This window comes from Lampris incognitus, chromosome 2 (assembly GCF_029633865.1).
Source record: "Lampris incognitus isolate fLamInc1 chromosome 2, fLamInc1.hap2, whole genome shotgun sequence".
Classification (NCBI taxonomy): Eukaryota; Metazoa; Chordata; class Actinopteri; order Lampriformes; family Lampridae; genus Lampris; species Lampris incognitus.
Genome location: NC_079212.1, coordinates 72,257,837 through 72,285,171, shown reverse-complemented (window position 1 = coordinate 72,285,171; position 27,335 = coordinate 72,257,837). Strand labels below are relative to the sequence as shown.

The window sequence follows — 27,335 nt, the reverse complement described above, 5'->3', positions numbered from 1 at the left end:
CCCTCCGTTTACACCAGCAGTGAGCAAACGCTCTCTAGTGGGGCTGCAGCACCCTGAGGCGGGGCGGTTGTACTCACTGAGGACTTTCAGGTGAGCGGTGATGGAGATGTTGGTGTGTTTGATGAAGCAGTTGTACTCTCCACTGTCGTCTCGACTGGCGTTGGACAGCTCCAATGTCCCATTGGTCAGCAGGGACATGCGAGGGTCAGACAATAAAGGCATACGCTCCTCCCCTTCCCTTTAAAGAACACACACACACACACCACACACATATGAATACATATGTGTATGCAAAAAATACATATGCACACAACATACACAGTTACTGTAATCAGTAAAACTATACCATATTCCAAGGCAACAGCTGTCAACCCAGCTGCTTGGAGCAATGTTTCTTTTTGTGGCTAATAAGTGAATGGATGATAGACAAATGATGGATCAATTAATGGAGAGGAGGAGCAGAGGGAAAATTGTATCCATCACAACACTGTAGCATGACCTTCAGTCCTAATATATATGTCTGGAAATTGTGTTGTTCACATTACATCTCAGCCAGTAAGTGTTGTTTAGGGTGTGTGCAGGGATGTCAGCTATCACTGTAAATATTTAATACGTTCTTCCCATCTTAAAGTAGTAGCTCTCTCACTGGGAACTGCTCAGAAGAGCAGTTCTTTCCAGCGACAGGATGGGGATCAGCGGTTAGGTGGCCAAAAGATAGAGGTAGCAGTAAAATAATCAAAATGAAGTTCAGTTATTTTGGTAAAACGAATGATGTTTTTCGAATTCATTGTTTCAGTTTATTTAGCCATCAGCAATGTTCTTTTGTCAAAGCATTTTCTTTTTGCATTTAAGTCAAATGGAAGACCAGGGTTGTTGTATGCAGATGCTGTAGTTAAACTGTAGTCCTACTGTAGTCACGCTGTAGGTACACTGCAGTCATGCTGTAGTTACACTGTAGTCACATTGTAGTCACACCGTAGTCAAAGTGTCCAGTAGATGTTGGCCCAGTCAGGTGTAAACAGTGACAGCCTGAGCCAGATTTCACACTGATTCTAGCGACTTCTAATTGAAAGGTCTCGCCCCTAAATGTATTATCACTTGAAAATCACCACTTGATATGACAATTTCTTCAGCAAATGCAAAAAGTAAAACAATTAATCATACTTTACTGCAGACTAAATCTTCAATGTTTAATAGATGGTAACTGAGTAATTTTTCGAAGATTAATTCACTGTGCTTTAGAGTATCATATCGATTGTTTACTCCAGCTATACCTGGATTTAGACCCCCCCTTGTGAAGGTCAATCTATTAATTATTAGATAAAAGTCCTAATTCATATTACAAAAATTGTGTAAGGATCAGCTCTAGCAAAAGCCTCCAAGTAGCCTGGTGACATCAGGCCCGCATGGCTCACTACAACAGAACATGGCCAGGTCCTGAAATGAGACCATCACCACAACAGAACAGGGCCAGGTTCTGAAATGAGACCATCACCACAACAGAACAGGACCAGGTCCTGAAATGAGACCATCACCACAACAGAACATGGCCAGGTCCTGAAATGAGACCATCACTACAACAGAACAGGATCAGGTGCTGAAATGACACCATCACCACAATAGAACAGGGCCAGGTCCTGAAATGAGACCATCACCACAACAGAACATTAACAGGTCCTGAAATGACACCATCACCACAACAGAACAGGGCCAGGTCCTGAAATGAGACCATCACCACAACAGAACAGGGCCAGGTCCTGAAATGAGACCATCACTACAACAGAACAGGGCCAGGTCCTGAAATGACACCATGACCACAACAGAATAGGATCAGTTCCTGAAATGAGACCATCACCACGACAGAACAGGGCCATGTCCTGAAATGAGACCATCACCACAAAAGAACATGGCGAGGTCCTGAAATGACACCATCACCACAACAGAACAGGGCTAGGTCCTGAAATGAGACCATCACCACAACAGAACAGGGCCAGGTCCTGAAGGAGACCATCACCACAACAGAACAGGACAAGGTCCTGAAATGACACAATCACCACAACAGAACAGGATCAGTTCCTGAAATGAGACCATCACCACAACAGAACAGGGCGAGGTCCTGAAATGAGACCATCACCACAACAGAACAGGGCCAGGTCCTGAAATGAGACCATCACCACAACAGAACAGGGCCATGTCCTGAAATGACACCATCACCAAAACAGAACAGGGCCAGGTCCTGAAATGACACCATCACCACAACAGAACAGGGACAGGTCCTGAAATGAGACCATCACCACAAAAGAACATGGCCGGGTCCTGAAATGACACCATCACCACAACAGAACAGGATCAGTTCCTGAAATGACACAATCACCACAACAAAACAGGATCAGTTCCTGAAATGAGACCATCACCACAACAGAACAGGGCGAGGTCCTGAAATGAGACCATCACCACAACAGAACAGGGCCAGGTCCTGAAATGAGACCATCACCACAACAGAACAGGGCGAGGTCCTGAAATGAGACCATCACCACAACAGAACAGGGCCAGGTTCTGAAATGAGACCATCACCACAATAAAACAGGGCCAGGTCCTGAAGGAGACCATCACCACAACAGAACAGGACCAGGTCCTGAAATGAGACCATCACCACAACAGAACAGGGCCAGGTCCTGAAATGAGACCATCACCACAACAGAACAGAACCATGTCCTGAAATTAGACCATCACCACAATAGAACAGGGCCAGGTCCTGAAGGAGACCATCACCACAACAGAACAGGACAAGGTCCTGAAATGAGACCATCACCACAACAGAACAGGGCCAGGTCCTGAAATGAGACCATCACCACAACAGAACAGGGCCAGGTCCTGAAATGAGACCATCACCACAACAGAACAGGGCCATGTCCTGAAATGAGATCATCACCACAACAGAACATGGCCAGGTCATGAGATGAGACCATTACCACAACAGCACAGGGCCAGGTCCTGAAATGAGACCATCACCACAACAGAACAGGGCCAGGTCCTGAAATGAGACCATCACTACAACAGAACAGGGCCAGGTCCTGAAATGACACCATGACCACAACAGAATAGGATCAGTTCCTGAAATGAGACCATCACCACGACAGAACAGGGCCATGTCCTGAAATGAGACCATCACCACAAAAGAACATGGCGAGGTCCTGAAATGACACCATCACCACAACAGAACAGGGCTAGGTCCTGAAATGAGACCATCACCACAATAAAACAGGGCCAGGTCCTGAAGGAGACCATCACCACAACAGAACAGGACCAGGTCCTGAAATGAGACCATCACCACAACAGAACAGGGCCAGGTCCTGAAATGAGATCATCACCACAACAGAACAGGGCCAGGTCCTGAAATGAGACCATCACCACAACAGAACAGAACCATGTCCTGAAATTAGACCATCACCACAATAGAACAGGGCCAGGTCCTGAAGGAGACCATCACCACAACAGAACAGGACAAGGTCCTGAAATGAGACCATCACCACAACAGAACAGGGCCAGGTCCTGAAATGAGACCATCACCACAACAGAACAGGGCCAGGTCCTGAAATGAGACCATCACTACAACAGAACGGGGCCAGGTCCTGAAATGAGACCATCACTACAACAGAACGGGACCAGGTCCTGAAATGAGACCATTGCTACTACAGAACACTGCCTGTTGTAAGAACCACTTGGGAGCACTACTCAAACACAGACCAATGCAACAGTGCCTCAGAGAAAAGAAACTGGCCCCTATGTGCTTTGGACTTCTGGCTACCTTATGTCGTTTTCTCACCACCTCTTTCACTGTGAAAATGTACCGGCTCACACTCAGCCACAGTCACTACAACAGAACAGGGCCAGGTCCTGAAATGACACCATGACCACAACAGAATAGGATCAGTTCCTGAAATGAGACCATCACCACGACAGAACAGGGCCATGTCCTGAAATGAGACCATCACCACAAAAGAACATGGCGAGGTCCTGAAATGACACCATCACCACAACAGAACAGGGCTAGGTCCTGAAATGAGACCATCACCACAATAAAACAGGGCCAGGTCCTGAAGGAGACCATCACCACAACAGAACAGGACCAGGTCCTGAAATGAGACCATCACCACAACAGAACAGGGCCAGGTCCTGAAATGAGACCATCACCACAACAGAACAGGGCCAGGTCCTGAAATGAGACCATCACCACAACAGAACGGGGCCAGGTCCTGAAATGAGACCATCACTACAACAGAACGGGACCAGGTCCTGAAGGAGACCATCACCACAACAGAACAGGACAAGGTCCTGAAATGAGACCATCACCACAACAGAACAGGGCCAGGTCCTGAAATGAGACCATCACCACAACAGAACAGGGCCAGGTCCTGAAATGAGACCATCACTACAACAGAACGGGGCCAGGTCCTGAAATGAGACCATCACTACAACAGAACGGGACCAGGTCCTGAAATGAGACCATTGCTACTACAGAACACTGCCTGTTGTAAGAACCACTTGGGAGCACTACTCAAACACAGACCAATGCAACAGTGCCTCAGAGAAAAGAAACTGGCCCCTATGTGCTTTGGACTTCTGGCTACCTTATGTCGTTTTCTCACCACCTCTTTCACTGTGAAAATGTACTGGCTCACACTCAGCCACAGTCACAGTTTAAATCATAAGAAGTAAATACAACCCAATAGAAGGTTTTGAAGTAAAATACTTTGTGTGCAAAGCCCACAGAAGATGAACAAATTGCAAAACACCGTACTTGGTAAAAGATGATGCCGTGGACTGACATATTGAGGCTGTTTTGTTACTAGTAGCTTTTCAGTCTTAGCTTAGAGCTCGGAATTTGTGTGTTTGCGCATTTTTCTTACCATGTGACTTGTGGTCGCGGAGAGCCAAAGGTAGCGCAGTGCAACATAACATCTCCACCCTCAGTGACTCGATACACAACTCCATCGGAGGACAGTATCTGAGGAGGGAGCTCTGAGCGATAGATAGACAGACAGACAGACAGACAGACAGACAGACAGACAGACAGACAGACAGACAGACAGACAGACAGACAGATCTTAGTAATTGCACATATGAATGAATGAATAACTTTCAACAGCTCTTTTCTAGTTGGACAACACAAAGTGCTTTTCAGTGACATGCATCTGACTGCATCACATGGCAGTATGGGAGGTTGTGCTGAGGATCAGACATCTAGCCCCAGCAGGATCAGTGACATGCATATCACAGTATATGCTACCAGAACACCAGGTGCTCTACCAATTTAGCCACACAGAGCCACATACCTTTCTTGCCTGATTTTATTCTTCTTAAAAGTACTGCCCTTTGGTCAAAATTGTTTTAAAACACTCTTTTGAAATTATTTCTGGTTTGAAATGACCTGAGTCGATTGAGACTTGTTGAACATGTTTGGTGTGGACTCACTAATGGCATAGATGTAGGTGTTGATGAGGATGCTGCCATGTCTGTTCGTGGCCTCACACTGGTACACAGCTGTGTCTGAGAATTTAACATCCACCAGTATTAACGTGCCACCAGACACACTCCGGCGAGTCTCTTCATCCACCTCTGGAAGCAGTGGAAAGAAGAATAGAGATGGACAGAGACAAATGAAAAATGAAAGGAAATTGAGAGAAACAGAGACAGGGCAAAAGGATGAGAGGAAGGATGGAAGAGAGGGACAGAAACTGAAGGAAGAGTTTACAAATGCAACTCCATTTCTATGAGGTCAACATTCCTTTTGGCAGAGTCAGTCAAACAGAGTCATCGAACCCTGAGCCAACTGATGTGTTGACACAACAAAGTCATGTTTAACCAAGACGTTGTCTTCCAACTGCTAAAGTGACAGCTGTTACAAGTCTTTTTTTTTAACTTGGCCTCTCATCCGTCCCTCTTAGACTTTCAGCTACAGCTTTTGTGCAGGTTGCAGTGAGAACAAATTTTCTTCAGACACATTTTAATTATTCATTTATGTTTTATAATGATTATCAAAAACTCATTCTGAACATCAGAACAATGTGTCTTTGAGGGAACATTATACTGACGTGTGTCAGTACCCCTCTGTCTCTCAACCTCTGCAAGCTCTCTTTCACACTGCATCTATCTCTCTGTGAAAAGCACTCAGGACAGAGAAGGACCTCGGCCACACCTTCTCCAAAGAGAAACTTGGCAAAAGAATGCGTGCTTTAAAAGACTTTCTGCGGTAATGGACCATGAGTGGACTGTCTGGATGAGCAGGGGAATAGACTCTCCATCTGCGGCCGTAAGAATTAGACGGCTTACTGTATAATGACCAAATAATTCACTGAAGAATGCATTGGTAAGAGCACTGTTAACTTAAATTTTAAGTAGCATCAAGGACTCAGAGCCACAAGGGCACAAGTAGGTTTGACAGGCAGGAGAACAAAAATGCTGCAAAAATTTGGGCAGAGCAAAATTGAGAAAATGAACTATTTTTATCTAATGTTTGCTCTTGAGCTAATAAAGGTTGCCAGCACTGTGATTGATACTAACACTAATACTGTACTACAGTCAATAGTGTGTGTTTGAACATGTGACCAAAAGTCACCAAAAAATGTATTGTCGGCCATGTTGGAGGATAGGAACGCTGTGGGCGAATTGCACTTCAGCAGTGTTACGTTCCCTGTTAAAGGTCCAGGGGATGAGGGGAAGTAAAAAAGAAAGAGAAAAGTATCTAGGTGTAAAAACAAACAAATTTACCAACAAAAACTAACCCCAAGCCAATATATACAACAAAAAGGGCAACGGAAGGCGCTGGCTCTTAAATAACCAGGATTAGGTAGCAAACAAACTCAGATCAGGCTGAAAAAAGAAACAAAAACAGCAGCACAGGTTTCCCCCTCCTTCTCAAGGAGTTAGTTGAGGTTTCACCCTCCTTCTCAAGGGGGTTAGCACAGGTTTCACCCTCCTTCTCAAGGAGTGAGCACAGGTTTCACCCTCATTCTCAAGGAGTTAGCAAAGGTTTTACCCTCCTTCTCAAGGAGTGAGCACAGGTTTCACCCTCCTTCTCAAGGAGTTAGCACAGGTTTCACCCTCCTTCTCAAAGAGTATTGACTACAAACACAAGAGCTCTCTCTCTCTCTCTCTCTCTCTCTCTCTCTCTCTCTCTCTCTCTCGCTCTCCCTGGCAGCCAACAATGACCCACTGCTACTGCTGGGCCATACCCAGCTGATGATGGATTGGAATCCCCTGGCCTCAACCAGCGGCTCCACAGGAGGCGGGGGATTACTTGGATAGGGAAATTACACATACACACAACACACGGCACTAGGGCCATAACAAACGGCAAAATCATCGTTGAATGGCATTTACCTCTGCATAATCAACGTGCATGACATGTGGAGGCAAAAGCCATGTACATTTCACTTGAGTGCATGGTAGTTTGCCACTAAGTGGTATCCACACGTCTACATAAAACAAGACACGTGCTATGCGCGAGCAACATTGGCCCAACCCGGCCATACAACCAGTACTACACCGTCTTCAGTTGTCATGATCCACAGCTGAACAAGTGGACCCTTCATTCGTTGAGAATGCCTAACCAAAACACGTGTTATAACCATAACACCACTAATACATGCAGAAACCATGTGATTGTAGGCTTGAGGGCTTCCAAATGCTCTGAACTGGTGTGTTGTGTAAAAGCTTGTGTCCAAAACAAGATATGAAAGAACGTCACAAGATTCAGATGGCGATAGACATTCTGGACTGAACCTTTGAGCAGAAATGAGCAGTGGATCTATTCCAGTCTTTTTAATTTTCTCTTGGTAGCGACTTTTCACACCTCCTTCAAGTTTATCTGCAGATGCCGATGGCATTAGTTTTGTGTTTATATCGTCACTCGCCATTTTCAATTACGCAAGTCCTCCAACATGGCCGCGGCCTCGTGTTGAATAGCTAATACTGACGTGCCATAAACTGGTTTAAATTTCTAAATGAACAAACGCAGAATTCACTGCAGAAAATACTGTGGACACTGTGTCTGCGTTGTCTATGCCACAGAACTCTTTATAATTAAAAAAACTAACAATGATTTGCACAATCCCAGAGGGCCTATCTTGTTTGTGTATTGTGTTATCATTTGCAGGAAGAGCTGACAGCACCTGCGAGGGGCTGGCCATTGATGCTCCAGCTGATGGTGGGAGTTGGGATGCCCTCTGCCTGGCAGTCCAAACGCACCGTCTCCCCTGGGGCGTACAGCAGGTTCTGAGGCTCTTTCACCCAGGTGGGTGCAGCTACACCCCAAAACACACACACACACACACACACACACACACACACACACACACACACACACACACACACAGGCACAAAAACGAACAACATTAACAAAAATCACCCGCTACATTCTCGGTGCAGTGAGAGAGGAACGTGGGGAGTGAAAGCTTAAGGCCATCAGCAGGGAGAGAGACGAACAGCAGGTATGAAGAGGCCGGGACGACATGACCCACAGCTTTTGTCTGTGTGTGTGTGTGTGTGTGTGTGTGTGTGTGTGTGTGTGTGTGTGTGTGTGTGTGTGTCTGTTTACAACGCTGTGGGTACCTTCCACGGTGACCGTAAAGGAGTGCTCGGCCGATCCCTGGATGTTGCTGGCTCGGCACTCATACTCTCCATCATCCTCCTGGGTAACGTTCTCAAAGAAAAGCCAGCGGTTGTAGTTAGATAACTCCCCACCCGTCTCCTGTAGGTTGCCATCCCTCTTCGTCCACTCCACCTCCGGTGTAGGCCTGATAGAGACGGGTTCATGGAGGAAAAGATACAACAAACAAGAGAGAAGTAGAGAGAAGATAGAGGAAGGAGGAAAGAGTAGGGCGAGACGAGGAGCAATCAGTGAACAGTTCGGACATGGAAGAGAAATACATCATGTGTTGCACAGAGACCACACACACAGCCCACAGACACAACCTACAGACACAGCCCACACACACAGCCCACAGACACACCCTACAGACACAGCCCACAGACACACCCCACAGACACAGCCCACAGACACACCCCAGAGACACAGCCCACAGACTCACCTCACAGACACAGCCGACAGACACAGACCAAGACACACCCCAGAAACACAGCCCACAGACACACCCCAGAGACACAGCCCACAGACTCACCCCAAAGACACAGCCCACAGACAGAGACTGAGACACACCCCAGAGACACAGCCCACAGACTCAACCCAAAGACACAGCCCAGAGACACAGCCCACAGACACAGCCCACAGACACAGATCGAGGCACAACCCACAGACACAGCCCACAGACTCACCCAAAAGACACACCCCACAAACACAGCCCACAGATACAGACCGAGACACAGCCCACAGACACAGCCCACAGCCACAGATCGAGGCACAACCCACAGACACAGCCCACAAAGACCGAGACACACCCCACAGGCACACCCCAGAGATACACCCCATAGACACAGCCCACAGACTCACCCCACAGACACATCCCACAGACACAGACCGAGACACACACCACAAACACAGCCCACAGACACAGTCCACAGACACAGCCCACAGACACAGCCCACAGACACAGACCGAGACACAGCCCACAGACTCAACCCAAACACACAGCCCACAGATACAGACCTAGACACACCCCACAGACACAGCCCACGGACTCAACCCAAAGACACAGCCCACAGATACAGACCGAGACACACCCCACAGACACAGCCCACAGACTCAACCCAAAGACACAGCCCACAGATACAGACCGAGACACACCCCACAAACACAGCCCACAGACACAGCCCACAGACACAGACCGAGACACACCCCACAAACACAGCCCACAGACACAGCCCACAGACACAGACCGAGACACAGCCCACAGACACACCCCACAGACACAGACCGAGACACACCCCACAAACACACCCCACAGACACAGACCGAGACACAGCCCACAGACACAGACTGAGACACAGCCCACAGACACAGCCCACAGACACAGATCAAGACACACCCCACAGACACAGACTGAGACACAGCCCACAGACACAGACTGAGACACAGCCCACAGACACAGCCCACAGACACAGATCAAGACACACCCCACAGACACAGCCCACAAAGACCGAGACACAGCCCACAGACTCACACCACAGACACAGCCCACAGACACAGACCGAGACACACCCCACAGACACAGCCCACAGACACAGACCGAGACACACCCCACAAACACAGCCCAGAGACACTGCCCACAGACACAGACCGAGACACAGCCCACAGACACAGCCCACAGGCACACCCCAGAGACACAGCCCACAGACACAGCCCACAGACATAGCCCACTGGCACACCCCAGAGACACAGCCCACAGGCACACCCCAGAGGCACACCCCACAGACACAGCCCACAGGCACACCCCACAGACACAGCCCACAGACACACCCCACAGACACAGCCCACAGACACACCCCACAGACACAGCCCACAGACACAGACCAAGACACACCCCAGACACACAGCCCACAGACACACCCCAGAGACACAGCCCACAGACTCACCCCAAAGACACAGCCCACAGACAGAGACCGAGACACACCCCAGAGACACAGCCCACAGACTCAACCCAAAGACACAGCCCAGAGACTCACCCCACAGACACAGCCCACAGACAGAGACCGAGACACACCCCAGAGACACAGCCCACAGACTCAACCCAAAGACACAGCCCAGAGACACAGCCCACAGACACAGACCGAGACACACCCCACAAACACAGCCCAGAGACACTGCCCACAGACACAGACCGAGACACAGCCCACAGACACAGCCCACTGGCACACCCCAGAGACACAGCCCACAGGCACACCCCAGAGGCACACCCCACAGACACAGCCCACAGGCACACCCCACAGACACAGCCCACAGACACACCCCACAGACACAGCCCACAGACACACCCCACAGACTCACCCCACAGACACAGCCCACAGACACAGACCAAGACACACCCCACACACACAGCCCACAGACACACCCCAGAGACACAGCCCACAGACTCACCCCAAAGACACAGCCCACAGACAGAGACCGAGACACACCCCAGAGACACAGCCCACAGACTCAACCCAAAGACACAGCCCAGAGACTCACCCCACAGACACAGCCCACAGACAGAGACCGAGACACACCCCAGAGACACAGCCCACAGACTCAACCCAAAGACACAGCCCAGAGACACAGCCCACAGACACAGCCCACAGACACAGCCCACAGACTCACCCAAAAGACACACCCCACAAACACAGCCCACAGACACAGACCGAGACACAGCCCACAGACACAGCCCACAGACACAGATCGAGGCACAACCCACAGACACAGCCCACAAAGACCGAGACACACCCCACAGGCACACCCCAGAAACACACCCCAGAGACACACCCCATAGACACAGCCCACAGACACATCCCACAGACACAGACCGAGACACACCCCACAAACACAGCCCACAGACACAGTCCACAGACACAGCCCACAACCACAACCCACAGACACAGACCGAGACACAGCCCACAGACACAGACCGAGACACAGCCCACAGACTCAACCCAAAGAGACAGCCCACAGATACAGACCTAGACACACCCCACAGACACAGCCCACGGACTCAACCCAAAGACACAGCCCACAGATACAGACCGAGACACACCCCACAGACACAGCCCACAGACTCAACCCACAGACCACAGACACACCCCACAGACACACCCCACAGACCACTGACACAGACCGAGACACACCCCACAGGCACAGACCACAGACACAGACCGAGACACACCCCACAGACACACCCCACAGACACAGACCACAGACACAGACCGAGACACACCCCACAGACACACCCCACAGACCACAGGCACAGACCGAGACACACCCCACAGACACACCCCACAGACACAGACCACAGACACAGACTGAGACAGAGACTGAGACTGAGACAGGTAGACTGACTGAAAGAGTGATGGACAAAAAGACATAATGAAATATGCAGGATGGAGGAAGGGTTCAGAGATTGATCAATAAAGTTATGCAAGAAGCTAGAGTGAAACCGAAGAGGAGTGGTGAGAACTCAGGGCAACACACACACATAAATACATGTACAGGATCTTACTAGTGGTGGAATAGTATGATGATTATTATGATGAGAGTCAATTCGTTGCCATGGAAACGGAACATTTGCTCCCTGGGGAAGAAGGTATATCAATGCAAATGGAAAATAGCTACACGACATTAGAGAGATTAGACAACTTAATTAGAGACTAGTTTCTCAGGCCAGCGTGTAGACTCTGATCAGCCAATCACAATGTGCATTTATGTACGTTGTGCACAGGCCAACACAACTACTTGCTGACACATTTACACAGGAACAATGAATATGTCCCGAAAAGCATCACTATTTCCACTTTCCACTCACCCACTGTCTTTTCAATGATACACAACACGGCCAAAAGTGTGTAGACACCCAAATATCACACCCATATGTGTTGACTTTCCACTCACTCACTGTCCTTTTAATGATACACAACATGGCCAAAAGTGTGTAGACACCCAAATATCACACCCATATGTGCTCGATGAAGATCTCCTTCCAAAACCATGGGCTTTAATATGGAATAGGTCCCACTTTGTTGATAGAACTGCCTCCACTCTTTTGGGGAGGCTTTCTGACAGCGTTAGGAATATGGCTGCTGGGATTTGCTCCCATTAATCCACAAGAGCATTAGTGAGGTTGGGCACAGATGTTAGGGAGGAGGCATGGCTCACAGTCTGCATTCCAATTTATCACAAATGTGTTAGATGGGTTGAGATCAGGGGTCTGTGCAGGCCAGTTAAGTTCTTCCATACCAGACACGGCAAACGACATCTTCATGGACCCCCCTTTGTGCATGGGGGCATTGTCATGCTGAAACAGAAAAGGGCATTCCCCAAAGATGATATTCCTCCTCCTCCACCAAATTTAGTCAGGGCAGGTAGCATTCTGCTGGCATCTGCCAAACCCATATTCGTCTTTTCCTGTATGCTAAGTCCTAGAGTCGTGTGCATGAAGAAGAAAACTGAGCTGCAGAGACTCTTCTGCAAATTCTGCAACAGTGCAATACAGAATGAAGACTGTGCTGGTGGTGCAGTGGTGCCTTTTTAGGGAACGGACTTGGGTAGAGGGTGAAGAGATTCCATTGAATGACATCTCCTAAAAAGGTAACACAACGGGAGAAAAGGCCGCACAGAAGAGGTCAAGACCGGAACTGAAGACGCAGAGGCAGGGATGGACTGGGACTAAAAAAAATGGCCCACCACAACCAGCCCACGGATACTCCACCACCCCTGCTCAATTGACGCACATGTAAACACGCCAGCCCTGAATACAACAAGTTTAGTTGTGGTATTAAGGGCTTTATCCATTATGTTGATGGATAGTCTAGGCTACTGTAACACTAATACAGAGGCAACACACACACACACACACACACACACACACACACACACACACACACACACACACACACACACACACGTTTGAGCAGCTATCCTTATTAGGACATTCCATTCAATTCCATTCATTGTGGACAGCCTAACCTTAACCTTAACCTAACCCCAGTTCATACCTTCCCCCTAACCTAAACCAGGACATCAGAAATGACGTTTTGCCTCACTAGGACCGGGCTATGGTCCCCATGGGGACTATTGGTCCCAATAAGGTTAGTGTTCATACTGGAAAAGGTCTCCAAAAATACAGGCACACCTGTAGTGTAGAAAGTAGTGATGGGAGGTTCGACTCTTTTTACTGACTTGAGTTTATATCTGTCACTCGCTAAAGAGTCAGGTTTTCGAGTCACTTGAGTCAGTCACCTAGAGCTTGGGGAACCCCCCTGGGGAACCCCCCCCCCACCGGTCCCAGCACCTATAGAGCAAGCATGCACCAGAGACTTCCGCTGGCGCCGGTCGAGCCAGCTAACTTCTGGTTTAGCCTGCCTCCTCTAACTTGAATGGGATAAAATCAGGATCAAGAACAATTTATTTGTCATTTCATCTTATGTTCTAGTACGTACAAAAAAGAAACGAAATATCATTTCCCCCAGCCCACAGCAGTGCAAAACAAAAGACAAAAACACATATCCAAAAACACACAAAAACAGAGAACAAAGCAAAAACAACCAACAACACAGTCCACCCAGTGCAACACAGTCCACCCAGTACAACACAGTCCACCCAGTGCAACACAGACCACCCAGTACAACACAGTCCACCCAGTACAACACAGACCACCCAGTACAACACAGTCCACCCGGTACAACACAGTCCACCCGGTGCAGCACAGTCCACCCAGTACAACACAGTCCCCCCAGTGCAGCACAGTCCACCCAGTGCAGCACAGTCCACCCAGTACAACACAGTCCACCACAACACAGCCCACCCAGTGCAACACAGTCCACCCAGTGCAGCACAGTCCACCCAGTGCAACACAGTCCACCCAGTGCAACACAGTCCACCCAGTACAACACAGTCCACCCAGTACAACACAGTCCACCCAGTGCAGCACAGTCCACCCAGTACAACACAGTCCACCGAGTACAACACAGTCCACCCAGTGCAGCACAGTCCACCCAGTGCAACACAGTCCACCCGGTGCAGCACAGTCCACCCAGTACAACACAGTCCCCCCAGTGCAGCACAGTCCACCCAGTGCAACACAGTCCACCCAGTACAACACAGTCCACCGCAACACAGCCCACCCAGTGCAACACAGTCCACCCAGTGCAGCACAGTCCACCCAGTGCAACACAGTCCACCCAGTACAACACAGTCCACCGCAACACAGCCCACCCAGTACAACACAGTCCACCCAGTGCAACACAGCCCACCCAGTGCAACACAGTCCACCCAGTACAACACAGTCCACCCAGTGCAACACAGTCCATCCAGTACAACACAGTCCACCCAGTGCAACACAGTTCACCCAGTACAACACAGTCTACCCAGTGCAACACAGTTCACCCAGTACAACACAGTCCACCCAGTGCAACACAGTTCACCCAGTACAACACAGTCCACCCAGTGCAACACAGTTCACCCAGTACAACACAGTCCACCCAGTACAACACAGTCCAAAAACTCCACCATCCAGAGAACGCACGCCAGCCAATTCTGACAGTCATCCTGGCCGGCGTTCATTCTCTGCATGGGCTAGCAGTTAGCTTAGCCTGCCCTGCTTCCATGTTGTCAGACCACCCTTGGTGTTTCCTCTTCAGGCGCAGCTCCAGGCAGGACTGTGGTCCTTGGGCCCATCAGATGTAGCAGACCAATCTCCCTCAGCCAATCCAACGCCATCTCTCCAGCCAGACACCCTCGACACACCTCCCCCGCACTCCACACGACGACACAAATGCATACGCAGACAAAAATACTGCGCAATTGATGCTAGGCGAGGCCGCTGCCAGACCGCCTCGGTGTTTCCTCTCAGGCAGGGCCGTGGGCTAGCAGTTAGCTTAGCCTGCCCCGCTTGCCTCCTCCTTGAGCCCACAGGATGAAGCAGACCAAGCTCTCTCAGCCGATCCAGTGCCAGCTCTCCTAGCCAAGTGAAATAGATGATCCAAAAAAAAATGTTGTACGATGACACAAACTTAGATGCAGACATGGACAAATACACTCCATAATCGGTACTGGGCGAGGCCACCGCAAACGCGAAAATAACTGAATTGGAAAATAACTGAATCATGCAGCTTTTCTAGACTTTTGAAATGTTATTAGATCAAATGGATTAAATCCAGATAGTGAAACGTGTCATTTCGCGGGGGCTGTGATGCTTGAAAAAATGTGTCCACTATTTTACAGCTGCTCCTTTTCCTATTATTGTGTATGGGGAAAATGCTCTACTGCGAGGAGTGCAGCACACGGACAGTGTAGCGCGCACACGCTAAAGTTGCAGTTCATCTTCAAAAAAGTAAGCGGTTGCAAGCATTTAATTACCTTTGCAGATGAACCTGAAGTATATTGTGAATACTTTCTACGCTGAGCGATCAGAACCGAGGAGAAGTAAACTATTTAAAAGGGACAAATTAAAATTCATGGACGGTTACCAACTGTGGCATGGAAATTGTGGGTGAGTGAATGATTTGTGCCGCCTGAGTTAGACCTTCAGCTCAGGACAGGGAGCAGGCTCTGGGCTGGGAGAGTGAGGAGTGATTGAGTGAGTGAGTGAGTGAGTGAGTGAGTGAGTGAGTGAGTGAGTGAGTGATTGGTGCAGCTCGGGGCCTTCAGCTCCAAGCTGGGAGAGCTATTAATAAGTTGAAATAAGTGCCAGAGTGGTTGCTTTTCTCACAGGGCTAGGAGAGAGGGAGGACAGCAGAATGGTGAGGATGCAAGGAGTAGAGGTGACGAAGGTGTATGAGTTTAAATACTTGGGGGTCAACTGTCCAAAGTAACAGGGAGTGCAGAAGAGAGTTGAAGAACAGAGTGCAGGCAGGGTGGAGAAGAGTGTCAGGAGTGATTTGCAACAGCATGGTACCAGCAGGAGTTAAAGGGAAGGTTTACAAGATGGCTGTGAGACCAACTATGTTATATGGTTTGGAGACAGTGGAACTGATGAAAAGACAGGAGGTGGAGCTGGAGGTGGCAGAGTTGAAGATAATATTTTCATTGGGAGTGATGAAGAAGGACAGGATTAGGAATCAGTGTATTAGAGGGACAGCTCAGGTTGGACAGTTTGGAGACAAAGCAAGAGAGACAAGATTGAGATGGTTAGGACATGTGTGGAGGAGAGATGCTGGGTATATTGGGAGAAGGATGCTGAATATGGAGCTGCCAGGGAAGAGGAGAAGAGGAAGGCCAAAGAGGAGGTTTATGGACTGTGATGAGAACTACTGTGCCCAGCATGCTGTGTAGGTAAGAGGAGGGGCACGCAACCATATGTTTTAGCGCGGTTCTGTACTGGGGCATTCTGGGATTGTTCTACTCTGGACTGGAAGCAGATGGCTGAATAAAGCTCGGTATTAATCGCGACTCCCTTGCCTGTCGTATATGCACATGACATGGTGTCAGAAGATCTTCCAATCCACTTACCTCAATAATCGGGAACGGAGTTGGTCCGGTGAGACGAGGAATGGCGAAAGTTCCTCCCCCCGAGGCGTTTGATTTCATGGCCGATTTGGATTCAGAGGTTTTCCCGGTTTCCATTAGCAACCAAGCTAAATGCGGAGGATGGTGAGATCCAAGTCAATTCCTTGATATACGCAATGGGGAAAGATGCAGAAGCTATTTTTAATTCATTGACGTTCGAAGAGGCTCCTCACGCTAACGATGATGACAGGGTGGTCAGTAAACTCAACGAGCATTTCGTACCACGGAGAAACGTCCTCCACGAACGTGCATGTTTCCCCAGCACTCGCGGAGAGCTGGAGAGACTGTCGAGGCCTTGGTGAGGAGGAGTTTATATGAGCTGGCAGAAGACTGCGAGTTCGGGGCATTAAAGGAAGAGCACATTCCCGATAGAGTTGTGATCGGAGTTGCTGACCGAGGCGTGTCACGGAAGTTGCAGATGGAAGATGAGCTCCCGCTAGGAAAAGCGGTGCAAATGGCCCCCCGTCAGTTCGAGCTGGTTAAACAGCAGAATGCGGAAGGAATTACAGCTGAACTGAATGCAGTTAGCAAAGCACAGGGCGCCGATGCCAACCGCGACCGCAGTAACGCTAGCAACCACTACAATAAGGGCGATGGAAACGCACAGCGGCCCAAAACAGCCCCCCCCCCATGTACTCGTGCGCACGGGCAGCAACAGGAATGCCCTGCACGCAACAGGCGGTGCAGGAAATGCAACAAGCTGGGACATTTTGCTGCCGTATGCAAAACCAGAGACGTGAGGGAGGTCGTTTACCAGGATGATGCGCATGAGGGCGAAGCGGAAAGTGAAAGCCGCCCCTACTTTCTCGGTTGCATTGAGGGGATGGATTTTGAGAAAAAGTGGCAAATGGAGTTACCGATCTGCGGCAAGTTGGTTAATTTTAAAATCGATACAGGGGCGGACATCACTACCATGTCACAGACTGCATATAGGTCACTGCCTGAACGGCCACAGCTGGTTAAAACATCAATCGACCTGAGAAGCCCAGGGGGAGCACTGCAGTGGGGAAGTTTGTGGCGTGCACGGAGAGACAGAGGAAGATGCACAAAATTGGGATTTTTGTGATAAAAGGGCCAAATGCCAACAATCGATTGAGTCGCAGAGCTGCATGTGAAATGGGCCTAGTTTTTAGAACAGATCAGGTTGGCGAAGATGTTTTCGGGGACATTGGATTGCTTAATTGTGAACCTGTCATGATTGAGCTTAAGCCCAATATACAGCCTTATGCCCTCAGCACGCCACGCAGGGTCCCTTTCCCTCTCATGCCAAAGGTGGACGACGAGCTGCAACGCATGCAGTCCTTGGGGATCATCACAGAAGTGACCGAGCCCACAGAGTGGTGCGCACCCACGGTGCCCGTACTCAAAAAGAACGGCAAGATACGGATCTGTGTGGACCTTAAGCGGTTAAACCAGGCTGTTAAGCGCGAGCGGTTTATGCTTCCCATGCTGGAGGACATTGTGCCCAAGTTAGCAGGGGCAGGGGTTTTCTGGCAAATTCCAGATCCCAGAAGTGTAAAACTAACCACTTTCATTCCTCCCAGAGGCCGGTTCTGTTTCCAGCAGCTCCCGTTCAGCATCTCATCGGCACCGGAGATCTTCCAGAGGGAAATGTGCATTCTGCTGAGAGACCACAAGGGCACGGTCGTCGTCATGGATGACATACTCGTGTACGGCAAGGACCAGGACGAGCACGATAGAAACCGTCAACTGTGGGATGAGTTCCCCAGCTCCGAGCCCCTTCAAAAGTCACTCATGTCAAAGGTTTACAACACACTCCTGTCCTATGGCCTATGTCCTGTCCTATGTCCTATGATATTCTAACTTTCACTACTGGCAGGACGCCATTATCTTCTTCACTGGAATTCAACCAAAGCTCCCTCCAGCAGTCAGCGGCTCTGTGAGATCATGTCCTTTCTAAAGCTAGAGAAGATTAAATATTCCATGAGAGTTAATTCTGTTAAGGTCTATAAAAAGTGGAAATCTTTTTGACGTTTTTCAATTCTCTTCAATCTCTGTCCTCTGATTGACAGAGCCCCCTTCTTTTCTTTCCTTTATTTCCCTCCTCTGTATTGTTTTGGTTTCAATTAATTAATTATTTAAGTAATTCACTTATTTCTTTTGCTTTGTTCCATATAATATGAAAGCACCTTTAAAAAGGCAGAAAATATGGCTTGTTTTTTTATCTATTGAGATGCACAGTACTTTGATTATATTACTCTTTTCATGTTGCTATGTTTTAACTGTGACTCTCATTGTTTAAACTGACATTGTTTTGTCTTCTCAAGTTCTCATGCACAATATTTTCTAATATAAATGTTAAAAAAATGTATGGTTGTTGATGTTTTTTGATATTCTTTTATGTGTGTTGTATACTCCAACTTTTACTTGAGTATAACTTCTAATGAAGCGGCATGACACCGAAGAGTATTTCATGTAGGCAGATGTATACTTGTCAGAACCCCGAAATCATCCATCCATTATCTGAACCGCTTATCCTGCTCTCAGGGTCATAGGGATGCTGGAGTCTATCCCAGCAGTCACTGGGCGGCAGGCGGGGAGACACCCTGGACAGGCCGCCAGGCCAACACAGGGCCCACCCAACCACCCCCCCCACACACACACACACACACTCACTCACTCACTCACACTCACTTTGCTTACTTACTTAAGGTTGTCCGTCGTGTCCAATGATGACAATCCTGCTTCTGTTACTTGTGAATCTTCTTATGGCTGTAAAGCCCAATCCACGATCCACACTGTCTGCCACAGACACAACAGGTGAGATGACTGACTGGGGGTGTAGGTGTGGTACTGGCTTCATGTCTCTTCATACGTCTCCTGGTCCGTCAATCACCTCGGTCCTTCTCGAGCTTTTGCACCACTTGTTGACAGAGCTGCCGCCAGATGGAGCGTTGGGCGGCAGTGCCCTCCAGTGGGCTTGGGTTCAAGCAGCACTTCTTTATGATGGTCTTTGTACCATTTTTCTGGCCCCCTGCCAAGTGGCGGTCAATATGTAGCTGGCCATACAGCACTTTACGCGGTAAGCGCTCCTTAAGCATCCTGATGACGTGACCGAGCCAGCAAAGTTGGTGCTGGGTGACGGTAGCCTCCATGCTGATGCAGTTGGTCTTGCAGAGTATTTCAGTATGGGTCACTCGGTCACGCCAGGTTATCCTCAGGATGCATTGTAGGCATCTGATGTGGAAGGCCTCAAGCATCCTGAGGTGGGGCTGTACAGGGTCCACGCCTCACAGCTGTAGAGGAGAGTCATGATGACAACTGCCAAGTAGAAAGATATTTTGGTGGGGAGGTTGAGGTCTTCGTTTCGAAAGACCCTTCTCCTAAGTCTGCCAAAAGAGGATGATGCTTGTTTAATCTGGTTTTGTGTCTCCCTGTCGATGCTGCAGTCGTCAGAGAGGAAGCTGCCCAGGTATTTGAAGGATTCCACTGTTGCAAGTAGTTTGTCGGAGATGGTGAAGGTTGGTGAATGAGATGGAGGAGTAGATGCCCACTGGCATACTACTTCAGTCTTTGCCACGTTTATAGAGAGCCCCAGCCTACCATACACCCTTCCTGCAGCTGCAAGGGTAGCTTGCAGTGCCTCTGATGTGTGGGCCACAACTGCACAGTCATCTGCATACTGTAACTCGATGATGTGCTCAGATGTCATTTTTGTGACCGCTTGGAGCCTACGGATGTTAAATAGGTTTCCATCTAGTCTGAAGTCCACAGTAACCCCACTGTCCTTCCTGATTTCCTTGTGGAGCAGCAATGTCACACACAGGAGGAAGATGTTAAAGAGAACTGGAGCAAGGATGCACCCCTGGCATACCCCGGTGCACACCCTGAAGGGCTCGGATTCCTGGCCTCCAATGGTCACACGTGCCATCATCCTCACATGAAATCTTTGAAAGATGCTGACAAACCTTCGTGGACAGCCAAACCTCAGGAGGACGTTCCATAGGAAGTCCCTGTTGACTGTGTCGAAAGCCTTTGACTGGTCGATGAAGGCTATGAAGAGGTTCTGGTGTTGCTCCCTACACTTCACGTGGAGTTGCCGTGCTGTGAACACCATGTCCACAGTACTCCTATTCCTCCTGAACCCACACTGTGACTCAGGCAACAGCTCCTTTGAGATGTTTTTTACCAGCCTGTGTAACATGAGTTTGGCCAGGACTTTTCCAGCAACAGCCAGTAGCGAAATGCCCCGGCTGTTGCCACAGAGGGACTTGTCTCCTTTGCCTTTATAAATAGAGATGATGTTAGCATCCCTCCACTGCTGAGGGACAGTTTCATTCTTCCATACGTGTGAGATGAACAGGAAAAGTGCATGGGTGCAGAGGTAGCCTCCCTGTTTAGAAATCTCTGCAGGGATACTTTCAGGGCCAGGGATCTTGTTATTTTTCAGTGACCTAACTGCTCAATGAACCTCTTCAAAGGTTGGTGGAAGGTCAAGGTCTTGGATGGTGAGGCGGACAGGTAGTTCATCCAAGATTGAGGGATCTGTTGGGGAAGGCTGGTTCAAAAGAGTCTCAAAATGTTCTGCCCATCTTTTTGTGATGAGTTTCTGATCCTTTATGAGGGTGGTACCATCATCAGACTTCAGGGGGGAGACAGAGCAGTTTATTTGGCCATAGATGGTTTTCACTGCATCATAAAAGTTGTGCATATAATTTCTATTGGCGTGGGTTAGTATTTCATTTGCCTTCGATATCCACCCCTCATTCTGCAGGGCACGCAATTTTGACTGCACCTCTCTCCTGTATGCTTGCCATTGTTGCTGGAGTGTAGCTGATGTGGGATTGTTGAGGACAGCACTGTTTGCTTTATGCACGCCTTTGAGTATGGTGGTTATTGTGCCTGTGTGGTCATTGAACCAGTCCTGGTGCTTTCTGCTCTCGTAACTGATGGATTGGGATGCTGCCTTGTAGAGTCTGGAGCACAGTCTGTCACAGTCTCTATTGTTTGGTATTCTTCCCTTTATACTTACTTTTAACAAATTAACATGTTAATGACCAAAACTTGTTCTGACAATATAGAGCTTTTGCCTGAACTAGGGAAAGAGGGTAGACGACCTCGTTTCCCGGACTGAACCCCGGGGGATTTTTATGCCCCAACCCTGTGGGTTGGTCTCTAGACTACAGTGTCAGTCTATCCAGAGGTCGTCTGTCTCTTCTGGGGTAAGTACGACCTGTGGGTAAGTCAGTCACTGTGTCTCTGGGTGGAGCCTGTATGGGTCCTGGTCTGGGCAAAGTGATGCCCGGCGTAGACACCTCAGCAGGTGTAGGGATGTCTGGAACTGTGTCCATTCCAGATGCTGGCGTCTGGGGATCTTCTGGTGATGGAGGTTGTTCCTGGTAGGCCTCCAGTTCTGGATCAAAGGATAATGGCTGAGGTGAGTCATCACAGGAACCAGAAACGTGTAGTAGTTGATCAATGTGTCTTCTGCAGATTAGATGACTACTGGTTTCTACTGGGTACGACACTGGACCTGTTTTTGCTAAAACTGTCGCTGGTGTCCGCTTTTCCCCCTTGGCATAGTTCTGGGCGAGAACCCTGTCACCAGCTGTGAAGCTCCGCAGCCTTGCTTTCCCTCGTCTCTCTACCTGAGCACTCTGTTGATGGTGCACAACCTCTCTTGTGTTTTGTAGTCTCAGAAGGTCCAGATGACTGCGGAGTTGTCTCTTGAGCAGAACCATGGCAGGAGACACCTTTGTGGTAGCATGAGGTGTGTTTCGGTAAGACAACAGGAAGACACTGAGGTGCCCGTTGAGGAACTGCATACCTTGAGAGGACTTGAGAGCTTGCTTCATGGTCTGTACAACTCTTTCAGTGAGCCCATTTGTAGCTGGGTGATACGGCACAAACTTGATGTGTTGGGATTCCGTTCTCTCCCATGAATGTCTTGAACTCTTCAGACACTAGTTGTGGGCTGTTATCACTAACAAGCTGTTGTGGTACACCAAAACGGCTGAAGATAGACCTTAGCTCTTCAATGGTTCTCTCTGAGGAGGTGCTCTTCATGATGGCAACCTTAGGCCATTTGCTGTGAGCATCGACCACCACCAAAGACATGTAGTTCTCCAGTGGTCCAGCAAAGTCTATATGGACTCTTTGCCACAGTTCTTCAGGCCAGTCCCATGGGTGTAATGTAGCCAGCTGTGGGAGGTTTCTCAATTTCTGGCAGGCAGAACATGAGTTTGCCTTCTCCTCTATAGCTGCGTCCAGGCCCGGCCACCAGAAGTAGCTGCGTGCAATCTCTTTCATTCGCACCACACCACAGTGTCCAGAGTGGAGCTCATCAAGCACTTTCTCTCTTAGTGGTGGTGGAATGATGACAATATAGCCCCAGAATAAGCATCCAGACTGGACTGAAAGCTCATTCCTTCTCACCAGGTAAGGCTTCAAACTCTGTGTCATCTCTCCTCTCCTTCCACAGGTGATGATGTCCATAACCTCAGACAGGACTGGATCAGTGCGTGTGGGTTTCTTCACATGAGTCGAGGTCACTGGAGCAGCAGATACTTCCTTGAAGTAGAAGATCTCGGCTTGTGTTGGCTCAGTGTGTGTGACAGGCAAAGGGAGCCTGGAGAGCCCATCTGTGTTCCCGTGCCAGTCTGCTTTCCAATACTTTATGTCATACTGATGAGCGGACAATGCCTCTCCAAGATCTACTGTAGGGGGCCTGTGTCTCCGTCATTAACACATCCTGCCAGTTCAGCCTGAGCTTTTCCAGCCATCTGCGGCCTAGCAGAGCTGGACAGTTTCCTTTAATGATGTAGAGTGGAAGAATCATTTTCTGTGTGTTGTGTTCTGTCACGTCCACAATGCCTAACACTGGAACAGCCTCACCTGTGTACGTCCTTAATCTCAACTTTGTCATTCGTAGAGCAAGTTGCTGCAGCTTCTCCTTATAGACAGCTTCTGATACCATGGACACACGTATACCGGTGTCTACTTGCATCCGCACTGCTTTGTTCTCCAACAGTGGTTTGACCCAGTATCCATCATCACTGTCCCTCACAGATAGAACACACACTGTGTCATCGTCACAGTCACAGCTGCTCTGCTCATCCTGGTCATGCTCCATCTTATTCACGTGTTTCTTTTTTTTCTGTGCCACTTTCCTTCTTTTCAATGTGCTGCTTGTGTGTGTGGGTCTTTTTTGTTTTAGAGGCGTGTTCAATATGGCCTTTCTTACCACAGTGTCTGCAATCTAAGTCTCTACATCAGCACTCTGAAGTAAAAGTGCAAGAAAGCGATTTTTTTTTTAAATGAGTGAATACAATAAGTGCTAAGAACAAGTAGCAGGGTAGTAGTTCTTAAAGAGGTGAGTTTTCAACCTGCGCGGAAAGATGGGCAGCGACTCCGCTGTCCTGACATCAGTGGGGAGTTCATTCCACCACTGTGGGGCCAGGACAGAAAAGAGCCGTGACCGGGTCGATCGGCAGCAAGGGCCTCTGAGCGACGGGGCAACCAGAGGGCCCGAGGCAGCAGAGCGAAGTGGTCAGGCGGGGGTATAGGGCTTGACCATGGCCTGGAGATAGGAAGGAGCTGTTCCTTTCACTGCCCTGTAGGCTAGCACCAGAGTCTTAAACTGGATGCGAGCAGCTACTTGGAGCCAGTGTAGGGACATGAGTAGGGGAGTTGTGTGGGAGAACTTAGGGCGGTTGAACACCAGACGAGCTGCAGCTTTGTGAACAAGCCGATAACCGTTTCAGTGCAGCTACGAACTGTGAAACATCCCCCCTCTTCCTGGTTCCTTTTATGGAATCTGACCCGCTCTGTGATGATCAGTGGCTTAGGAGAGTAGTGATTTCCTAGTATTTGGACTATCTCACCATATGATTTGTCCCCTGGCTTGTCAGGTTGCACAAGACTGCGCAGTAGGTTGAATGTTTTTCCTCCCATAACACTCAAGAAGGTTGGCACTACAACCTCTCCATTAATCTTGTTAGCACGTATAAAACACTCAAACCTTTGAGTGTATGCGCTCCATTGCTCTGTGTTTTCTTCAAATCGTCCTATGTTTCAAATTAGCGCCGCAATTTTCATACAGTATCGGTTGTTTTCCACTGATTTCAGCAATTAGCCTTGTCCTTATGCTTCTGTATGCTAATTTTCCTTTTTAGCCAGTCCACTTTGTCGACCTCTTTTCTTTTGGTTTTTTGTTTTGTTTCGTTTGACTTACTGCCGTTCCTTTCTCCTTTTCTTTCAGTCTCCTTTCCACCGCGGGGATTTCGCCTCCTCATGCAGCTGCGCTGTCCTCTGTTCGAGCACCGTCTTCTCTACAATATGGTCGCTAGCTTGCTAGTTTGTAGCTAAATTAGCCGCAATCTCGCGCTGTACATCCGCGAGAAAAACTTGTTTAAGTCGGAGTTTCTACCGAAAATAATAAACACAACGTAGGAACGTATTATCTCGTCGCCAGTTTTGTGTATACTCCAACTTTTACTTGACTATAACTTCTAATGAAGAGGCACGTGACGGGGGAGTATTTCATGTGGGCGGATGTAAACTTGTCAGAACCCCGGAATCAGCATAACTATAACACACAAGGGAAGCGTGACGGTATCTTAAAAGGGACCAACTTAGATGGCCAACACATAACAATGTTCTTTCTGCCAAGCAAATTGCCCAAGGGGCTAAAAAGGTTTCATTCATTCATTCATTCATTCACTGTGCTACTCTCATTAGTCTATCATGCATGTCTACTATGTCTACCATGACTTACCAGTTATAAGTGTACTATGGGCCCTTTTCCTCCGCCCTGGCACCAGTGCCTAATCTCGAACCGGTTCCACACTGTTCCACCGAAAAAAGACTGGTGCCGGTGCCAAATAAACTGGCTCTGGCACAGCACCGCAAAATTGCTGGACCAGAAGTTGGAACCGCTGATGTCAGTGCTTATGGGAGGGGCTATCACAAGAAATTGCCCACCCCTTTACCCTTGGCGCATGTCTATTGATGTTTAGTTCCGCAGTAAAACTAATTCGCCGCCATTTTGAGAAAACATGAGCGAAAGCAGCAGCAGTGAAAAGTTGAGCCAGTGGTCTGTGGAAGAGACCAATGCTTTCTTGGCACTCTGGGCATCCACAGAAACAGACAAACTTGAAATGCGAGATGTAGTGCTTTAAAAGCGGAAGTTGGGGTAATTTCCATCCATTCGGATAATGGATGGAAATTACCCCAACTTTCGTTACGTAACGTTCAGTTCAGTTCTCAAACCTGTCGAAATGCGGGCCGGTTCTCAAATGGTACCAAGGGAGAACTGGCTCCGCATCGGCACCGGCACCGGCGCCGGCATTGTTCAGGTGGAAAAGAGGTCCCAAGTAAAAGGCATTAAGAAAATTAGGCAAATGAATAAAAACGTTGAAACAGAAACAAGTAGACAGCAGGTCAGGATATTGGACAAACAGAGACAAATTTCAGATGGGCAAAGAGGTGGTCCACAATACACACACACACACATAGAAACAGACACACACACACACAGACACGCACACACACGCACACAGACACACACACACACATAGAAACAGACACAGATCCTTACAGGCCTTTGGGGATACACTCGAGTGTCAGGCTTTGACCCCTCAGAGCCACCAAAGAGGTATGGGACCCAGGCGGATGGAGCAAGTGGGGTTTTTTAAAGCGCACAACATCATTGCCTAGATGGGGGTGAACAAAAGAGAATGAGTGAGAGACAGCGAGATGAAGACAAAAAGAAGACAGTTAACGTAAAGCTAGATACACAGCACAGCGTGAAAAACTCACATCCCATATCACCGAATCTACGAGAAGTATCTGTGTGTGTGTGTGTGTGTGTGTGTGTGTGTGTGTGTGTGTGTGTGTGTGTGTGTGTGTGTGTGTGTGTGTGTGTGTGTGTGTGTGTGCTCACTGGATGTGACGGTGAGGGAGATAGGTGCCTTGGGCAATATGGTGCTGGCCTCTGAGTACTTGGCATAGCAGACGTAGTCCTCTCTGCTGTCACTTTTGACAACATTAGCAAAGTACAGGTTCCCATCCAAACCCAGCACCACTCGCTCGTCCCTCTGCATGTGGAACATATCTGAGAAAGAAAGCAGTGAAGGGAATGTGCGGACGCGAGGGGCGTGGAGAG

At 48.8% G+C, this 27,335-nt stretch overlaps 1 protein-coding gene across 1 annotated transcript in view; it reads right to left on the bottom strand.

Annotated features, from left to right (window-relative positions):
• Positions 1-27,335, bottom strand: part of LOC130130455 (neural cell adhesion molecule L1.1-like) — a 254,889-nt gene that overhangs the window by 144,369 nt on the left and 83,185 nt on the right. Inside the window, exons 5-11 of the mRNA XM_056300168.1 lie at positions 27,114-27,284; positions 26,769-26,883; positions 8,614-8,798; positions 8,175-8,306; positions 5,476-5,619; positions 4,911-5,022; positions 78-238 (exon numbers count right to left, since the gene is read on the bottom strand). Of these exons, the coding sequence (XP_056156143.1) occupies positions 78-238; positions 4,911-5,022; positions 5,476-5,619; positions 8,175-8,306; positions 8,614-8,798; positions 26,769-26,883; positions 27,114-27,284 (1,020 nt within the window). The remainder of the gene's footprint in view (positions 1-77; positions 239-4,910; positions 5,023-5,475; positions 5,620-8,174; positions 8,307-8,613; positions 8,799-26,768; positions 26,884-27,113; positions 27,285-27,335) is intronic.